We start from the raw sequence: 18,675 nt of genomic DNA on the forward strand, positions 1-18,675 counted from the left end.
AGGAGGAGAAGGAGGAGGGATATACCTTAGATGGGATCAAGAGGAGCTAACCAAATCCTTAACAAGCCTTTGATGGCCACTGGTGGGCTGACTTAACCAATTGGGACACAAAGGCTCCAGCTACAGAGTGAGTTTCACTTTCCCACCACCGTTTGGCCCTAGGGAAGAGGGAAGAAGTTGGACAGTCTTGGATTGGTGAGTTAAACTCTTCTAAGGCACTCCAGACCTTCAACCTGGGCAGGATAGTTTTCGCCAACAGCAGGGAAAGGACTACAAGGAGATCCTTTTGAAGGGCAGAGGGACAGCAATGGGACTAGAGAGTGAAGGAGACAGACTCTTGGAAACTCAAAAAGTTGACAGCAATGCTATAAAGCATAGAGAACTCTCTGGAGTCTAATGGGTGCTAAGATCCCAAGCACTGCTGAAGGGGAAGTTCTGAGAGCATTTGAAGCCAGTGGTGAGTAAAATCTAAAGTTTTCAACCAAGTTTCAGCAAAGCCTAACCTCACTAACTTAGCTTGAGAATTCTACTTTGCTGAGTTTAATTCTGCATCTCAAAGACCCAAATGGATCAGGTGCAACCAAATCCGCCCCTTCCTGCCAACCATGCTCCAAGCAAATCAGGTCCTTGCTGGCAAGATCCACACCTCATTTAATTAACATATATGAATAATTTGCACAATTAATGTATACTAATAATCTGCACTCGTTCTTAGGAGGCTGTATATTTTTGTAGTCTATGTAATGGTATGCTAAAGAAGGATCAATAAAAGAGTGTTCCTTTTGGCAAAAAAGAATACCAGAGAAGCAGAATTGAGATAGATGGCTAAATGCATGATTACTCGACCTCACCTAGTTTATTAGAAAAGCATATTTTTAGAGAATTGTTAGCTCTTAAAGAATCCGTCTAATCACTGGTCTTTCATCTAAATGTCTCATTAGAGGCACTATTAATCTTAGTAGAACAGTTCCTGATGTAAGATTCAAAGGATAGAAAATCATTATTTTCCATTACCAAACAGAGTTTTTGTCAGAAACAAATGTCCAGAGGGATATTTGAGGGGGCATAAAAATGTGTTGAATTGGTCTCATGTCTTCCTGAAAACCTGATCATTCAATGGTTTCTTCCTCAGTGAGTCAGGGAGACTCCATTGCCAGTGCCATGAGCGTCTCCATCTTTCGTCCACTGGCTTGAACCTTTTTATACTCCGAACATTTGCAGTTAGCCTTTCTTTGTGTCTGACTTTTATAGATAAGGTCTTTTCAGTGCTCAGCTGTTGGAGATCTGCAATCAAACCCAAGGCAAATGATACAAATTTGAGGACTTTTTTTTAAAAAAGAGATCTTTTCTTTGCTGCGAATATCTTGACATGCTTCCTGACATTTCCCTCAGCCTCATGATTCTGATTTCATTCATGTGCAGGGCTGGCAGGGGAACTAATACTATTCAGAGGGGGAGGAGAGGCCATACTCTGTGCCAGGCATTAGTCTACTGGCTTTTAATCCATCAGCCTCTTCCTCTGTACACCAAATCTTCAAGGTGTAGGCACTATTTTTAATCTTCGCCTTATGGAATCAAGGAGAGACAGCGTTAGTTGTTTTCTACTCCTGTTTTCACTTCCTAACCTTCAGAATTCATCAAACTTTTTCTATACTAGGTCATTTAATAAATACTTTGGGCTGTGGAGAGCATATGAATTCTTAATGGTTATTTATTTTTAGGAGAAAGAGAGAGAGTGTGTGTGAGCTGGGGAGGGGCAGAGAGAGAAGACAGAATCTGACGCAGGTTCCAGCCTCTGAGCTGTCAGCCCAGAGCCTGACATGGGGCTCAAACTCATGAACTGTGAGGTCACAACCTGAGCCAAAGTCGGGTGCTTAACCAACTGTGGTTGGGCCCCCAGAACATCTGATTTCTTTTTTGCAGGTACTCAGTCTTGCTTTTGGAGCATGACCACATCTGTAGGCTGTATGCAAACAGATAAGTATGGCTGTGTTCCAGTAAGAGTTTATTGGTATTGAAATTTGAATGTTATATAATTTTCATGGGTCATGAAATACTGTTCTTTGTTCGATTGTTTTAAACCTTTTGAAAATGGAAAAACCAATCTTAGCTCAAGGACTGTACAAAATCTGGCAGTGTTCTGGATTTAGCCCATGGGCTTCAGTTTGGGAATCTCTGACCTACATTAAAACCAAGACCTCACCGCCTCTCATCAGGTCTATCAGGCACCTGAGATGGTTTGCCAGCTCTGCATCAGGCTCTGTGCTGACAGCTCAGACCCTGGAATCTGCTTCTAATTCTGCATCTCCATCTTTCTCTGTCCCTCCCCTGTTCATACATATGTGTGACATTCTCTCTCTCAAAAATAAATTAAAAACCTTAAAAAAACCCCACAAAGAATAGTTGAAAAAACACCCGTGACCTGCTAACTCTGTTTATGAATTAGAATATTACCAGTTGCCCCAAAATCTCCTCTGTACCCCTTCCAGATCACCTCCTTGCTTCCTCTGCACTGTTCTGAATTTGGAGTTATTCATTCTCTTATTTTGCTTTTGTAAGTGTACCTGATATTTATCACTAAATAATGCATTGCTTTCTTTTTGACTTTCGTATAAATGGAATCATACTCTATTCTTGCATCTTGCTTTCCCCATCAACATCGTTTTTAAGGTTCTTCCACGTGGATGCCTGTAGCCATAGGTCTTTCTTTGTACTTCTTTGTAACTAGTACTCTGTGATAGGAACAGGTCACATTTTATGTATCCATTCTGTTGATGGGCATTTGGGTTATTTCCAGGTTTTTGCTATTACAAAGTCATTACAGCTTCTTGAATAATTTTCATGTAAAGGAGTTCCTAGCCTGAGTATAAACCTAAGTGTGGAATTTGGAGGGCCATAGAGTTCATACAGTGTTTGCTTTTCTAGGAAGTGGTAGCTTGTTTACTAATGGAATTGCTCCAGCTTACATTCATACCCACAATACGTAAGGGTTCTCCGTGCTTCATAACCTTTTAAAAAATGTTTTAAATGCTTATTTATTTTTATGAGAGAGAGATTGTGAGCAGGAGTGGGACAGGGAGAGAAGGAGACAAAATCTGAAGCAGGCTCCAGGCTCTGAGCTGTCAGCAGAGAGCCCGATGCGGGGCTCAAACCTATGAACCATGAGATCATGACCTGAGCTGAAGTTGGACACTTAACTGACTAAGCCACTCAGGTGCCCCATAATTTTTTTTCTTTCTTTTCTCTTATGCTCTTAAAAATTGATATAGGACACAGATTCAGGAAAGTACAAAAACCATAAATGTAAAGTTAGATGAATTATTACAAAGCAGGCATGTGTGTAACTACCACCCAAGTCAGAGAGGATTGGGAACAGCCCAGAAGCTCCTATTCTGCGCCTTCTCAACGTTTACCTTCTCTCTCCTCTCCTCTCCAAAGGGAGTCTCCTCTCTGACTTTTAACACCTTAGTTGTGGTCTGCTCATTTTTAAAAGCCATATACACAAACTCATTCAGTGTGTTCTCATTTATGTCTGGCCTCTTTTGTTCAGTTTTATCTTTGTGATAGTTGCCCATGTTGTATGTAGTTTTAATTCATTTAATTTGTGACTGTAGAGCATTCTGTCGGCTCTCCATTCTCTTGTGCATCCACAGTTGAATTTCCTATTTTTATTTGCTATTACATAGTGCTGCACTACTATGAAAACTCTATGTGTTTCTTGGTGCAGCACACCCAATTTCTGGTGTGTATAAACTATTAATGGAATTGCTGTATTACAAGGTAAACATATTGAACTTTTGTAGATAATGCCAGTTTCCCACATAGTTCTACAAATTGCTGTCCCACCAGCCGTATAAGAGTTGCTTTTTCTGTAAATCCTCATGAGTGCTTGGTACTATGTTTTAAATTTTAGCTATTTAAATGTATATCATATATACATGATGTATAAATGAGTTCTCATAGTTTTAATTTGCATTTTGCTGATCATGAGGTTAAGCACGTTGTCATGTAGTTGCAGGCTATGTGGATATCTGATGAAGTGCTTATTTAAGTCTTTTGCTGATTCTTCATTTGATATATTAATATATATACACATACATATATATTTTTTATATTTTAAAATTTATTGTTTATTGATTTGTAGGAGCTTAAACAAAATTCTACATAGAAGTCCTTTATTTTTATTGTTGCTGAAATCTTTTCCTGTACCAAGGCTTCCCATTTCTCATCCTGGATGTGATCTCCCAGGGAGTGGAGGTCTTTGAGTTTCATGGCCACCCTCCTCTGGAGCAGTATAGTGCTGCACCTGCTGCACTCTAAGGCTGAGTACTTGCAGCTAGAAATCACATGCCTATCACATTTACAAAGGACAGGATAGCAGTCAGACCCACTGTCAGACAAGACAGGCAAGCAGAACTCATTTCTTTTCCAACATGAACTTCCAGATTACAACCTTTCATGATAAACTTGTTCTTAGACTGAGTAGAAAAGAGGGGTGTGCTTTAAAACCAAACTTGGATTTAAAGAACAAACACCATGTGGCTTATTCAGAGGTGCTGAAAATCTAACCACTGGGGAAAATGGCCAGCTCTCAGGAGTGGGGGAGCTCTTATTAGGTGTGGGACAGAGTAAAGCCCTTTCATTTCAAGCAGGATTATCCCAAGCAGAGCCAATGGCCTGGGACTACTTTGGCTTGGGTCCTGGGGTCCTGGTCTCCATCTGGGTCATTAGGCTGAAGTTCTGCATCAAGGGCCACCAGATGCTGGACAGCGCAGCTCTGTGCTTTGTCCGTCTTTGGAGGGTGCTATGGCCCTCTGGGTGAATGAGTGAGTGAGTGTGGCAGGGAAGGAAATAGCACCCAATATTTGGATTTAATGATTTATTTTTCAGTGGAAGAAAAGCTATTACTCCTAGGACTTGCACAAGAGCCATGGAGAAATACCTGCATGTATTGAGAAACCTTTCCCCACAAAACCCTTTTCCCTTTCCCGTCAATATAGTTGGTGACTTTTCTGAACCTATTGTTATGGTATCGAGAAGAGAAATAATTAACAGTGACTGTGACTTGAGAAAAGGATTGCAAAAAGATAGGCATTGTATTGAAAGGGCCCATACAGTGCTGATCAGGGCAAATAAAGATGCTGCTTTTATACATATCATCGTGAAACTTTAGAACACTAACACTGAAGAGGAGGAAAGCCTGAAAGCCTTTAGAAAGACTTCATTTTCTTAAAGCAGGTGTTTGAGTTAATCCCTCAGAAATATGTTCCGTATAGGATGAATAAAAATTATCTCTTCTTTGGCTCCCTTTCTTCCTTCTCCACGTCTCTAAAGATAATAGAAGAAGTACTAGAAAGCAGATGCAGGAAAGAATACCATTTTTGGACCAGAAGTCCTACAATGTCTCTGGAAGATGGGAAATAATGGAGCAAATCCAGGTTAAATACTTACGTAGGGGATGAGTGGTTCTGGGTGCTTCAGGCAACAGATACCCAGGCGGCCATCATGGTGAGTGTGAAACTGCATTCAGCACAGTTGGGAAGCTTTGGCCTCTTTCTCTGGTTTCTCATGGGCAGCAGCAGGCTTGAGCCAGAAGTACCCTGTGTGTGGGCAGCACCTGGAGGAACCACAACTTTCAGTTTGAAATTGTTACTAGCACACGGTTTTCCCAGATGACATGCCCCACCGCCTGCTCCTTCCCTACAAGCTCTGGAGGCCCCTGCATTAAACAAATAACATCAGTACAAAAACGAATGCCCATTCATGGATCACAGAACACTTAAGGAATCCTCATCTCCAGGAATGAGAGATTCTGACTCAGCCAACCAAAGGCCATCACCAAGAAAACAGCATTAATGGTGTAAACAGGATTGGACTTTAAAGGCAACAACGTGGGCTTTCCTCAGAGGAATAAAAGGAATTTACTGCAGAAAATAAGAACCAGCAGCTATTTCCAGAGCCAATTAGATATTACATTGAAAATGCAATATTTAATTTGTATGAAGGGGGAGGGGGAGGAGGGAGGGGGTGGTGGTCATGGTGGGGGGCCCTTGTGGGGCGAAGCACTGGGTGTTATATGGAAACTAATTTGACAATAAACTATTATAAAAAAAAAACTCAAATGGGAAGGAAAGCAGAATGCACGCAGCTAAAGAATAAATTAGCAAGCTGGAAGTTTGGATTAAGAAATGCTAGAGAATGTATAAAAAGGCCGATTTAAGAGAATGAAACAAAGGTTATAAGGCATGGTGGATAGACCCAGGGATTTCAAAATCCATTTACTTGGGGCTCTTGAGGGAGAGAAGAAAGAGAAAGGTTGGGGATTAGGAAGAAGGTTGGGGAGAGAAGAAAAGAAACAGGGAAAAATATGAACTGTTGGATTGAAAGTGTCCCCACAGTGCTGATCATGATGAGAAAAGACACTCCTTAGGACATATCATAGTGACATTTCAGTCACTCAGGGTAAAGAAAAGATCCCAAAAGGCTTTAGGGAGAAGGTAGATGGGATGCTGTTTTGATTTAGAGGCACGATGCTGTAGCTGTCTTTAGGGGTGGGGGTGGGGGGAAATCTGTCCACGGGGAGAAGCGAGGGTGGAAACATTTAATATGACAATATAATCTTATGTTTTGGAAATAAAAACAAATTCCTGTTGTTTTCTTTAGCAAGCTCTTCTTGGTTGTTAGGGTTACATATTTATCCTTAGGGAACGGTTTGGATTCTTTGAGATACGTGTGGGATATTAACGTTAATCAAAGTGGAGTCTTTGAAACGCTGTGCAATCGTGCTTTGGAATTTAGCTCCAAAAGGCTTTACAGCCACCTGTATTGCAGCCCCTTTCCCCCTTGCTGAGGTCAAGCCCTTGTTTACTACCCTGGAGGACACTGTTAGGATTAGTGGCTGAGATTTCCTTTCAAAATCCAGAGCTTTCCAGTGGAATGGTTGACAGTTCATCCTACCAGATGGCTTTGTTCAGCCTTGTTGGGAATGCTTATTTACCCTGGATAATCTTTTTAAGTAGTAGGAAAGAACAGATGCTGACTTCTATTTCATATTAAGATTGAATTTGCAAGGCTTACTTATTGGTAACTTGATAATGTTGATTAACTGTACAGGTCACTGGAGTCCTCAGAATACATGCAGTTTTTTTCTGAGCTTAGATTTCTTAGCAAAGGGCTCTTCATGGTGAGGAATAGTGATCGATCTTCCTGGTTACTATTTATGTAGGGATGTCTCTCTGTTTTTAGTTTAGGATATCACATTTGATTGAATGAAGGGACTCTGTGTTTCTATTATCTTCTGTATTAACACCCTAAACTATTCTTGTGTGATTTTAGAGGCCAAAGCCCACCAGTTGCTGAATTTAACTTACTCCTGAAAGCTCACACTTTGGAAACCTATGGGGTGGACCCCCACCCATGCAAGGTGAGTGCTCCCCTAGCAGGCTGGCATATAATGATTGTTTTGCCCACAAGAGAGTTAATTGGTGTGCAGGATATTTCTACAGCCTGATCCATTGCCCCTAATTGGAAGGGACAACGGTAGGCTGTAGTGTCATGTTCTGGTAGTTGATTTTCACCATTGCAGCCTTCCAATTGCTTGCTGACTACCATGCATTTTGTCAGTTAACACACATGATTTATTCATCCATCAAGGGATAGCTCTACCCCTGAGAAGTTAACGGGATCCTGACAAATTTATATTCAAGACCATCGTCAGCAAGAACAAACTCCTGAAAATTGGGAAGGTGGAAGAAAAAAAAGACTTAAGATTATATTTTGACATTAGGAATAATTGTTTTTCCTGTCTCCATTGTTCGTATCACTTGACAGTATTTTTCTCAAGCATGTCTCAGAGTCACCTGGGCTCCACCCCAGAGCTGCTGAATCAGAATTGTGGGGGGTGCAGTGGGAGAATATGCTTTTTTAACAAGCCCCCAAGATGATGCACACATTTTCCAGAAATGTTCCATGAAAACGGGTTTCTCCTTTCCATACCCTACACTCGCTACACATCAACCAGACACTAACTAGAACCCATTCATATTGGCCAGGCTCTTAAAGATCAGTTCTTGAGTCCTGATGGAATATTTCTTTACCCATGTGGTACCAGCTAATGGGACTTGATAAAGTACTGGTTCTATAGCTTGTAGTCCAGGCTGCTCATTAGAAGCATCTGGAGAACTTCATACACTCCTGCCACCCAGTTACACCAGGATCTGAGGGGGTGCAGAACAGACTTTCCAGATGATTACAAGCAGGCAGAGAGCTGGTGGTAGCTGTTCACATTGGCATGGGCTGCTTCTTGCTCTGCCCATGCAAGTATTTTAACATATTGGCCAGGATCCTCTTCCTAGTAATGGTATAAATCAGTTTATTCCATTTAACGGATTAGATTGTATCCACAAGTTTGAGCCTCTGTTTTATTTATTACTTGGAATTGGGCTTGATTTGTGTTGTTGTCTTGCCTTTGCCTTTAGTGATCTATGCTTAGTTTTCTGGTTGAGGCTAGAAGCAAAGTAGGCTTTTCTGGACCTTCCTTTATACTAAAGTTGCCAGAAGTTTTGTATAGAATTGAATGAAGTTAAGTTAGATGCTCAGGGCATTGGTTTCATAGCATCTTTGGGTTTGGGGCTAATGATGACTGAGCGTAGTTTGCCCACATTACAGGGCAGATCTGAGAACTCAGGTGGTCCCAGGACACATCTGGAAATAGACATAGTAGTTTTGGACTAATCTGTATTTTTTCCAGGATGTTCCTAGAGAGGTAGAAGGTCTGTTCCTCTAAGGAAAAAGCTACATATTAGCTGGACCATCCCCAGATTTTAGAAGTATTATCTCTGGAAGTCCCATCTCAGAAACTTAATTTATTGCTGCAATCAATGGAATTAACCTGAAATTAACCCAAGAGGAAGATAAATGAGCATATAATTTATCATTTATTTTATATTTCTCAATCCAGATGTTTTTGGTCCTATTTTTTTTTCAGGATTCAACAGGCACAACAACATTTTTAGGATTCACTGCAGCAGGCTTTGTGGTATTTCAGGGAAATAAGAGAATCCATTTGATAAAATGGTAAGTACTTCTTTGGGAAACTGGCTTACCATTTTTCTTAATCTTGTTTTTCTTTCCCAAACTTTGATTTTGTTTTATTGTCTTGTTTTTGTTTTGTTTCAAACTTTCTGGAGAAAGGGGAACCCTTTTGCATTGTTGATGAGAATGCGTACTGGAAACATCTGGTAGAATGCTGAGCATTCATATCTTTGTCATGGAGTGTCATTATGAAGGGATTATTCATTTATAATAAAAGCCAATTTAGGTTGCCCTAGACTTCAGTAGACCTGGGGTATGTCTTGGGTCAGGGGCTCTGTCTCCAAAGAGGAAGTGTCCAGTGTTTCCTCACCAGTAGCTGATGCTCTGGCCAGAGGGCTGACCCTGGGGTAGGTCAGGACAGGGTAAAGGTGCAAGTTCACTTGAATAACTCAAGACCCTCTTCTCCTCACTTTTCTCCATTCTCTTTTTGTTGAGTCTTTGTTGCAGACTCGTCCTGTGTTATCCAATGTATCAGTGAAAATGCTTTTGGCTCAAAGTAACCAAAGGAGTATCTCCTCACAGTGGCCTCCAAATAAGAGGACTGGTTATCTCCCATAGCCAAAGTTCCAGAGGTCAGGCATTCCCATGATCCTCTAACTTAACTGCCTGACAACACCGTGAAGGTTCTGTCATCCCAGGGTAGTGGCTTTTGTCTCGAGGTGCATGCTTATAAGATGGCCATGCATGCAACTCTGTCCATCCCATCTTCCTACAGAAATACCCAGCACTTGGAGGAGAGCATCCCTTCCATGTGTCTCCTATTAAAACAAGAATGACTTGTTTAACAAAAACCCCTGTAAGAGACTTCCCATGTGTCTAATAGGGTAGGATTGGGTCACAGGGACCTACTTAAACCAATCCCTCTGAGGAGAGTGGGGACTCCATGACTGGGTTGGTCAAATCAAGACCCACCTCTTGCAGCCGAGAAGAGCATCATCTGTATGAATATGTCACCTGGAAGAAGAAAAAGGTCTGAGTCCCATCAGTACAGAAGTGGGAGGATGGAGCAGGGTGTAGGTGACCATCAGTACCTGCTGGGTCAAATCAAGGAGCAGGATGGTTTGGGCAAACAGCAAGAGGGCTGAACATATGTGGGGTATTGTAAAGGCTCAGTGTTGTTCATAGCTTCAGGTTGATTTCGTTTCCTCTCTGATGGCCCCTGACAGGTTTGTCATCCCCATCCTGTCTCACTGGATGGGGCTCACCCCCGTGGCCTGCAGTTGTTATTGATGGGCCAGTGGGCATCCCTCTTCAGTCCTGGGCTGGAAATGCTCTTACACTTTCCTGAACCTCTGTTTTAAGGTTCTGTTGCCTTCAGGATTCCTCCTAGCACCCCTTTATCAACACCTTCTCTTTGTGCACTGTCCTCCTGGCACCTCCCCCTCCCTTTCAAACCTTCTCTGCTGGGTTAGCATCAGCCAGTTTATGTCCACTCTGCTCCTGCACTGTCAGCTCTTCCTTATGACCAGCCTTCTCTTTCTGAGATCCCCCATTTCACCAGTCTCTTCCTTGAGCTCTCTATCGTTGCCTTTTGTTCAGTTCCTACTTTCAGCTCCCCTCCGTGCCCACTTGTTCTCTTTCTCCACAATGAGCATTCTCAAAACTTACCTTTAATAAACCTCTTATCTTTTCTGAGACTCTGTGTACTCATCTATAAGATGGAAATCGGTGATATGTGGCTGCCTTTCAGGGAGAAGGGGAGATGGGGGAGAAGCAGATGCCACAGTGTCGTGAGTGGTGGGATTCACAAACTCTGACATTTGCATGTGTGTAGCAGGGTGGGGTGACCAGTTTTCTTCTCTGGGTTTTCTATACTTTGTAAAGAAGGGTATTTATTAATCATCCTTCAGGCCATTTCAGGATGAGCTCCCTAGGAATTCCTACTTACTTTGGGAAGCATGAACAATTTGGGGAATTCTCCGAACATACTCAAAGACCACAGAAGACTTGGGAGTCCTGACACATTCTAGATCCTCAGGTTTCTGAAGGGCCTCAGCTTTGAAGTAGGTAGGGGAGAACCTGACAGGGCTCCAGTGCAGATTAATTGCAAGTCACTGCCCCTTGGGCTTCTGTTTTTCCTGGGTCCACAGAAGTGTTGAGATGGATAATCCCCGGACCATTTGTTTCTGGGCTCTATGTCCTGGAGTTCCTGGTGGGGTGCTTGATGTCATCTCCACCCCTTTTCAGTCTCTGCTTAGGCACGTGTGTTTGGGACAGCCATGGACATGTTACTAAAACAAATTTGATTCCAACATTAATCCGAGTTTTGTTTTGTTTTTGGTTTTTAATACCCATTGAACTCTGTCACTCTTGCAAATACTCTCCTAAGTTCAAACAGCTTAATGTGACCACACTGTTTTCCCCCAGGAAAAGCACAGGGGCACATATCAGTCTCCTAGGAATTAGATCAAAGGAATAGAATAGAATTGTCTTTCCTCTCTACATACATCTTCTCACGAAGGAGGTGACCTAGGATCCCCATTTCAGGCAGATTTTAATTGAACAGCTCCTTGAGATAAAACCAAAAGTCTCTCTTCTGAGTACAGTGTGTCAAGTTGTCCTCACAATTTTGAACATCTCAATATCTAATAAAACTATTCTTTCATGAACAAGGAGAGCAGAAATGAAAATTTTGCAATGTCGTGTTTGTGTTGCTTGATGGACGTAAAACGGTGAGGGAGACAGATACTGTGAGTCCGTGTCGTTTCATTACCCGAACCTGAAATAATCACATTCTTCCTCCCTCACAAAGTGGGCTGGGCCAGTTAATATTGTTTTGGTCGTTAATGTTCACAAAACCTCCAGAGCCCCTTGGAAGAAAGATGCAGCTTGACTGTAAAAAATGGAATAAATAATTCTGAGCTGCCTACAGAGCCTCTCTTGGGAAGAAAATTGCTGTATAATTCACTTGGGGGCTTTTCACTGCTCGTTAGGCCTTCACTGATGATAAGATAATATCTTGTTTCATTGTAGTCTGTTTGGTATTTGTGAGTCAGCCGGATTCCTCTGGGAAACCCAGGTACCTTGGTTAGCTGCCAGGGTGTTTTTGGTTGTGTTTTTTGTTTTTTGTTTTCATCTCACCCAAAGAGATTTTCTTTTCTTAGGCCGGATGTCTGCAAATTGAAGTTTGAAGGGAAGACATTTTATGTGATTGGCACCCAGAAGGAGGTCAGCTGCTGCTTTTGAATTACCTGTAGTTGTGTGTGCGTGTGTGCATGTGTGTGAGTGGGACACGGGCATAACCCTGCCTGTAGTGTTGTGGCCCCAAAACACCACCACTTTGAAGTTTAATGATGCTAATGGAAGCTCTACCCGAACATCTGAGAGGTAAACAAATAGTGGGTTTGCACTTTTAAGACCAAAGGCAGTGAGCAGTGCTGCGCTATATACTGCTGTGTAAAAAAAATATCCTCGGATAGACTTGGGAAATAGAAAATGGTGCCTCCTCCTGAAACTAATATTACACTCTATGTTAACTAACTGGAATTTAAAATTAAAATAAAATAAAATGGAACCACCTCCTACCTCTGTAATCTGCCAAAAATATAGATTTATGAAACAAGCAAAGAATACTTCCAAAGCTGGACTAATCAACCACTGCTGGCTAGAGTTTCATGAATAAAGTCTAGATGCCCCAGGAGTCTTCAAATAAAGAAGTTACCAGTTGTAGGTGGGGTTCTTCAGGGAACGCATTTGAGAGGAGGCCGTTAGGGAAGCTTTGAGCCTCAGAGCTAGGTCTGGAAGTTTGCAGATTTTCTTGACCCTCGTTTTCAGTATAAGCACTGGTTATTCAAGGATGGCAAATAGATTCTTAAAGGAATCCAAGTTTGACCAAGAGGTGAGTGATTCCTAGAGTGGTGAGAAGGATTGTGAGGCTGTTTTTTGTTAGAAACTGGGCCCAGAAAGATTCATGATGTCTGCAAAGGGTAAATAAAATACTTTTTAATTTTATTTTAAATGAGAGAGAAAGTGCATGTGAGCAGGGATGGGAAGGGGCAGAAGGAAAGAGAAAGAATCTTAAACAGGCTGTGTGCTCAGCATAGAGCCTGATATGGGGCTCGATCCCGTGACCCTGGAATCATGACCTGAGCCAAAATCAAGAGTTGGATGCTCAACCATCTGAACCACCCAGGTGCCCCAACAGCATTTTTAAGACCATAGTAATGCATAAATTACTTTTAATTTGTGCAGTAAGTGGCGGGATCCAATGTGAAAAACATAAACTATGTTTAACATGCCCATTCTTGTTTTGTTTTGTCTTTTTTATTAGAAAAAAGCCATGTTGGCATTCCATACTTCAACACCAGCTGCCTGCAAACATCTTTGGAAGTGCGGGGTGGAGAACCAGGCCTTTTATAAGTGAGTAGCTCTTATTCATTGAATCACAGGTTTTAAAAGCATCCACGGAACCATTTATGTTTTGCAAATAGCCGTACAATCATTTCTTTTAGTTCAGTCCTTTTTTATATTAAAGGGAATTATGAGTTCAGTGCATCATGCAGGGTGACTCCCAGCCACTCTTAGCCTGACCAAGCCTGAGCTCCACGTTGGGTGACGCCCATGGAATTGCTGTGGGCTGTTTGTTTGTTGTTAGCCTTGTTATTTCCATTCACAGAATCTGGTTTGGGTTGGGTGCCTCCCTTGGAAGCAGACCTTGAGAAGAGATGAGTTCAAGTAATTTCTTCGGGATGTGGTTTCTGGATATACCAGTAGGGCAGTGGGGAAGAGGGTTTCGACAGCAAACAATATAGGGCATATTGTTGAGCAGGTCACTCGTGAGGGCAGCTGTGCTCAGCCCCGCTGGGGAACTCTATCAAGCTGTAGAACATACCTCCAAGTTCTTCCACTGATGAGCAAAGGGCGCATTCTGTTTGTCTACCAATTCCCCATTTGTTTTGGTGGAAGGCCACTTCAGAGGGCAGAGTTAATACTCTGGCTTACTCTGAAGGTGGGCTGAATGTGCTCTCATCACCAGAGAAGGAAAGCTTTGGTGGAATCACAGGTGTCTGTAATAAGAAGCCTTCAGCATACAGAGATGAGAGCCAAATGTTTGTGGGCAGAATGCCGTTGGAGTCCAGGATCATGGAAAATCAGTACTGGACAGGACTTCGGAAACCACCCATAAAGCTCTCAGGCTTCAAAAGAGCTTCAGATTTAGGATCTTTCCACCGAGTTCCAGCTTCTCCTCTTTGAGACACACTTGCTCACTAGAAGAGCGGTGGAATGGATGCAGGCAAGAGCTCTGACCAGCCCTGCTCAGGGTATCTGCACTGCTGGTCCCTGGAGCTCATTCAGATGACCTTTTGCTCTGTCAGCCTTCAACACTGAATTCTCCATGCTCTTTAGACTCCTGTCTCTGAAAATGCTGAGTTTCTGGACCTCCTGGGCTTTAGCTGACAAGGATCAGGAGAATGATGGCTTGGACAATCTTTTTTCAAATCCTTTTTTTTTTTTTATCCACAGAGCTTCTTCCTCAAGCAGATGTGTAGGCAAAGCCTAGTATGCTTTAGATAAAAATAGGTAAGAATAGAGAAGCTGTGGTTGTTGGCAGGGGCCAGAGTTGGGACTGGGGACTGGAGACCTTTCACCCATTGCTCACTACTTCTCAGGAGCTTGGGTGACCTGTTGATGGTCCTGTATCCTGGGAGACCCCTCAGTCCTGGGCAGATTTTATCAGGAGCATAGTTTGAAAGCCCTTGGATGAGATTTACACAAGGCTGTGAATGAGAATGTGTATCAAGACTTTCCCACAACCATCTTCAATCAGTGGGCCCCTTGTGGTTTTTGGGAACTGGTATATAAGAACATCTAACAGCCTTTGAAATCAGCACGTCCAAGTCTGTCCAGGCACATGACAGCTGGGAGGGGAAGAAGCAGAGGGTTTGAGGCTCTGTCTCTGGTTGAGGCTTACACATATTTTGTTGTTGTTTTTAATTATTTAAAACTTTGAGATCATATACCACAGAATTCACTCTTTCAAAGTATACATTCAGTGATTTTTAGTATAATTCACAAAGTCATACAACCACCACCACTAATTCCAGAACATTCCTATCACCCCCCAAAAGAAACCTTGCATCCATTAACAGTCACTCCCCTTTCCCCTGCTCTCCCCAGACCTTGGCAACCATTGGTTTACTTTCTGTGTTTATGGATTCCCTCATTCTGGACATTTATATAAACAGAATCATAAACTATGTGGCCTTTTGTGCCTGGCTTCTTTCACTTAAGGGAATGTTTTCAAGGTTCATCCATATAGTAGCCTTTGTCACTCCTTCATTTCTTTCTATGGCTGAATAATCCATTGTTTGGATAGACCACATCTTGTTTATCCATTCACCAGTTGATGGACATTTGGGTTGTCCCCTCTTTTATTATGAATAATGCTGCTAGGAATATCCATATAAAAGTTTTTCTATGGAAAGTTCTTTTAGGTTTATACCTAGAGTGGAGTTTTTGGATCATTGGGTAACTCTATGTGCAGGATTTTGATAAACTGACAAACTATTTTTGGAGCCTAAGCTTTTGGAACTCTTCTGTTCCTCTAATGAAATCATCTGGTTCCTGTCAAGGGATAATTTAGAGACAGTTAGTTAGCTTGAATGAGTCTTTTCTAACAAATGAGGGAGTTGTTAGATGGAGTTTTGAAACAAAGCAAAACAAGATAAGATGCATCATGACCAATGTTTTGTAGTTTTTATGTACATATCTATACTAGATCAGATCTCTCTGAAGGAAGGAACTGGGTTCTATTTAGCTTTGTATCTGCTCAAGATCTCTATGCATTAAAAGAATATTTCCTGGATCGATAGTTAAGGCATGGTTCCTGTTCACAAGAGATTTGTATTTTGTGATAATGACCCAAAGGGAAGTACAAATACATTGCTGGGGGCGGGGAGTGGGACAAAAGAGGGGCGAGTCTTGACACCAGGGGAGAAAGGTGGTGAAAGGACATTCTGAAAGAAAGACCAAGGCAGAAGGTGGAAGACATTGTGGAGGATAAGCAGCTAGACAGAGTTGGAGTGGAGGGTAGATGAAGTAGACCAGGAGGAGATGAGGGGCCAGGAACAGAGGGCTCAGCCGTGGCGAAAGGGGCCGCAGAGGAGGGTTAGATGGCTGCTGGCCATACACAGTGTAAGGGGAGGGAGGAGGAAAGGGAACGTTCTGTAGATAGACCTTTTAGAGTCATCTCACTCAGTAAGCCCTTCTTGGGGGGCTTAGCACAGCTTTGAAGAGCCTTAGCAAAATTCTGGAATTTCTAGCAAAGAATAACTTAGGCCATTAGTTGGTTCTTTTGCACATGTATTTTTTGATCACCCATGAGGGAGTCTGTTGATGGATGGAGTCAAAGGCAAAACCAGAATTGAAGAGAGGGGGAAGAAGGAGAAAACCCCTGCAAACTGGGGGGTTTGTTTTGCACATTTGAGGGTGTGCACGTTAGCTGGCAGCTAGAGGTCATGTGATAATCCTGTCATTAGATGGGCCAACCAGGCACAGCGAGGAACCTCTCCCCCTCTTCTGTGGGTGCATCCGAAGACCCAGAGGCTTGAGTGGGCAGGCCGAGTGGTGCCTTACAGATCTTCCTTGACTTATGCTGGGGCTACATGCTGATAAACGCATCCTACATTAAAAATACCATAACTCAAACCATAACTCATCTTTCTAGAGGTGACAGAGTCCTTGCACCTCCGCTTTTTAGGCCGGGCTACCCCCATCTCCCTGATGGGGACATCTGACCCCTAATATTTGTACTTACCTGAATTCTGTTCCCTTTGTCCCTTCATTCGTCCATAACCTTCCCTGTTCTGCAAGGAGAAGGAAAGATATGACCTGTTCTGACGCAGCTGTGTGACCTCGGACAGGTCTGGCCTCAGCTTTCTCATCCATACAATGGAGGGGACAGGGATTCAGGTGAGACACGTTTGCCTTACTGTGGCCGAGTGTTACTGAGCATGGGCCTTGGAAGCAAAAGACTTGGCTTTGAGTCTTGATCTGTCATTTACTAGCGGTGTGGCCTGGAACAAAGCACTTAAACCATGAGCTCTGACTTTGTTTCACATGTTAAATGTGATCAGTCATACCTGGTGGGCAGTGCTTAGTTGTGCCAGGCACACTGACCATCGATGAGTGGTGGTCACAGCAGTGACCACGACTACTCCCCCCTCCACTGATGACTAAAGGTTTTTGAGCACCTGTTGCTTGCAGAGCCCGGGCCTTGACTCTGAAGGATTCCAGTTCTGTTAAGCTCAGGGAGGCACCTGCTTCTAACAGGTGTCCAGCTGGCACTGCATTGTAATGGTCTCCGCTGGCAGAGCAGTGCCCTGATTTCCTGATTTCGTTTCCTGGGATAGGGGTGGCTTGCTTCCTCTTTTCATGCTCCACCTGCCCTGGGAACAGGGAGGTGGGTGGCTGATGCCTAGGAATTCCCTGGTGTGCATTTAAGACCTGAATGTGCTGCTGGTTGTCAGCTGGCCCAGAGACACCCATCAGGTTGGAAAGCCCTGGCTCTGAGATCTGCTGCTCGGGAATGGAGCCCAGTGTAGAAACTATGATTTTCCCTCCTGCTCCAAACCCCAGGGGATCCCCAACACAGTCACCATTCAGAGCTTCCTTAATGCCACGTGTTTTTTAGGTGCCACTGCTCCTGCAGTGCTGGTTCCCTGAGCATGTGCTGGATGTGCTGAAGGGTTTTGGGGCCCATGGGGTTTCGTTGTTACCCCTGTTTTATGCCATGCCCTGGGGACACTGTAGAGGCTCAAAAGACACTCTTCACCCTCAACGTTGTACGAATTGTTTGCAGGGGATAAAGGCAGTCCCTAACACATTTCTTGCCCAGAGTTTGGTACGTACTTTGTCAGAGAAATGGCATTACACTTGGTAGGAAGGCAGGTAAGGACCTAGACAGCTCCCTACACAAGTGCCTCTTGCACTTCCGTGAGTAGGTGAGTTACCCATGGATCCTGTCAGAATGTGGATTGTGATTTGCTAGATTGGGGTGGGATATCAGAGTCCATATTTCTTTCTTTTTTTTTTTAGAGAGAGAGAGAGAGAGAGAGAGAGAGTGCAAGTGGGGGAGAGGGGCAAAGGGAGAGAGAGAATCTTAAGCAGGCTCTGCTCAGTGCAGAGTCCAACATGGGGCTTGACCCTGGGACCCTAGGGATTGTGACCTGAGCCCAAGTCAAGAGTTGGATGCTCAACTGACTAAGCCACCCAGGTGCCCAGAGAGTCCATATTTCTTTTAAAAATTTCTTAATGTTTATTTTTGAGAGAGAAAGAGAATGCAAGCGGGGGAGGAAGAGAGAGAGGGAGACAAAGAATCCAAAACAAGCTCCAGGCTCTGAGGTGTCAGCACAGAGCCCACCATGGGGCTTGAACTCATGAACCACAAGATCATGACCCGAGCCAAACTCAGACACTCAACCAACTGAGCCACCCAGGTGCCCCGAGTCCATATTTTTTTTCCATAATATTTTATTGTCAAATTGTTTTCCATACAACACCCAGTGCTCTTCCCCTTAAGTGCCCTCCACCATCACCACCACCTCTTTTCCCCCCTCACCCTTCCCCCTCAACCCTCAGTTC

The 18,675-nt window shown here is 43.2% G+C and overlaps 1 protein-coding gene across 2 annotated transcripts in view; it reads left to right on the plus strand.

Annotated features, from left to right (window-relative positions):
• FRMD3 (FERM domain containing 3) overlaps positions 1-18,675 on the plus strand; it is a 285,438-nt gene that overhangs the window by 204,521 nt on the left and 62,242 nt on the right. For both annotated transcript variants that reach the window (XM_029920720.1, XM_029920719.1), the window contains exons 7-10: positions 7,336-7,423; positions 8,987-9,075; positions 12,198-12,261; positions 13,364-13,452. In XM_029920720.1, the coding sequence (XP_029776580.1) occupies positions 7,336-7,423; positions 8,987-9,075; positions 12,198-12,261; positions 13,364-13,452 (330 nt within the window). The remainder of the gene's footprint in view (positions 1-7,335; positions 7,424-8,986; positions 9,076-12,197; positions 12,262-13,363; positions 13,453-18,675) is intronic.

Source organism: Suricata suricatta, chromosome 13 (genome assembly GCF_006229205.1).
Source record: "Suricata suricatta isolate VVHF042 chromosome 13, meerkat_22Aug2017_6uvM2_HiC, whole genome shotgun sequence".
Taxonomy (NCBI): Eukaryota; Metazoa; Chordata; class Mammalia; order Carnivora; family Herpestidae; genus Suricata; species Suricata suricatta.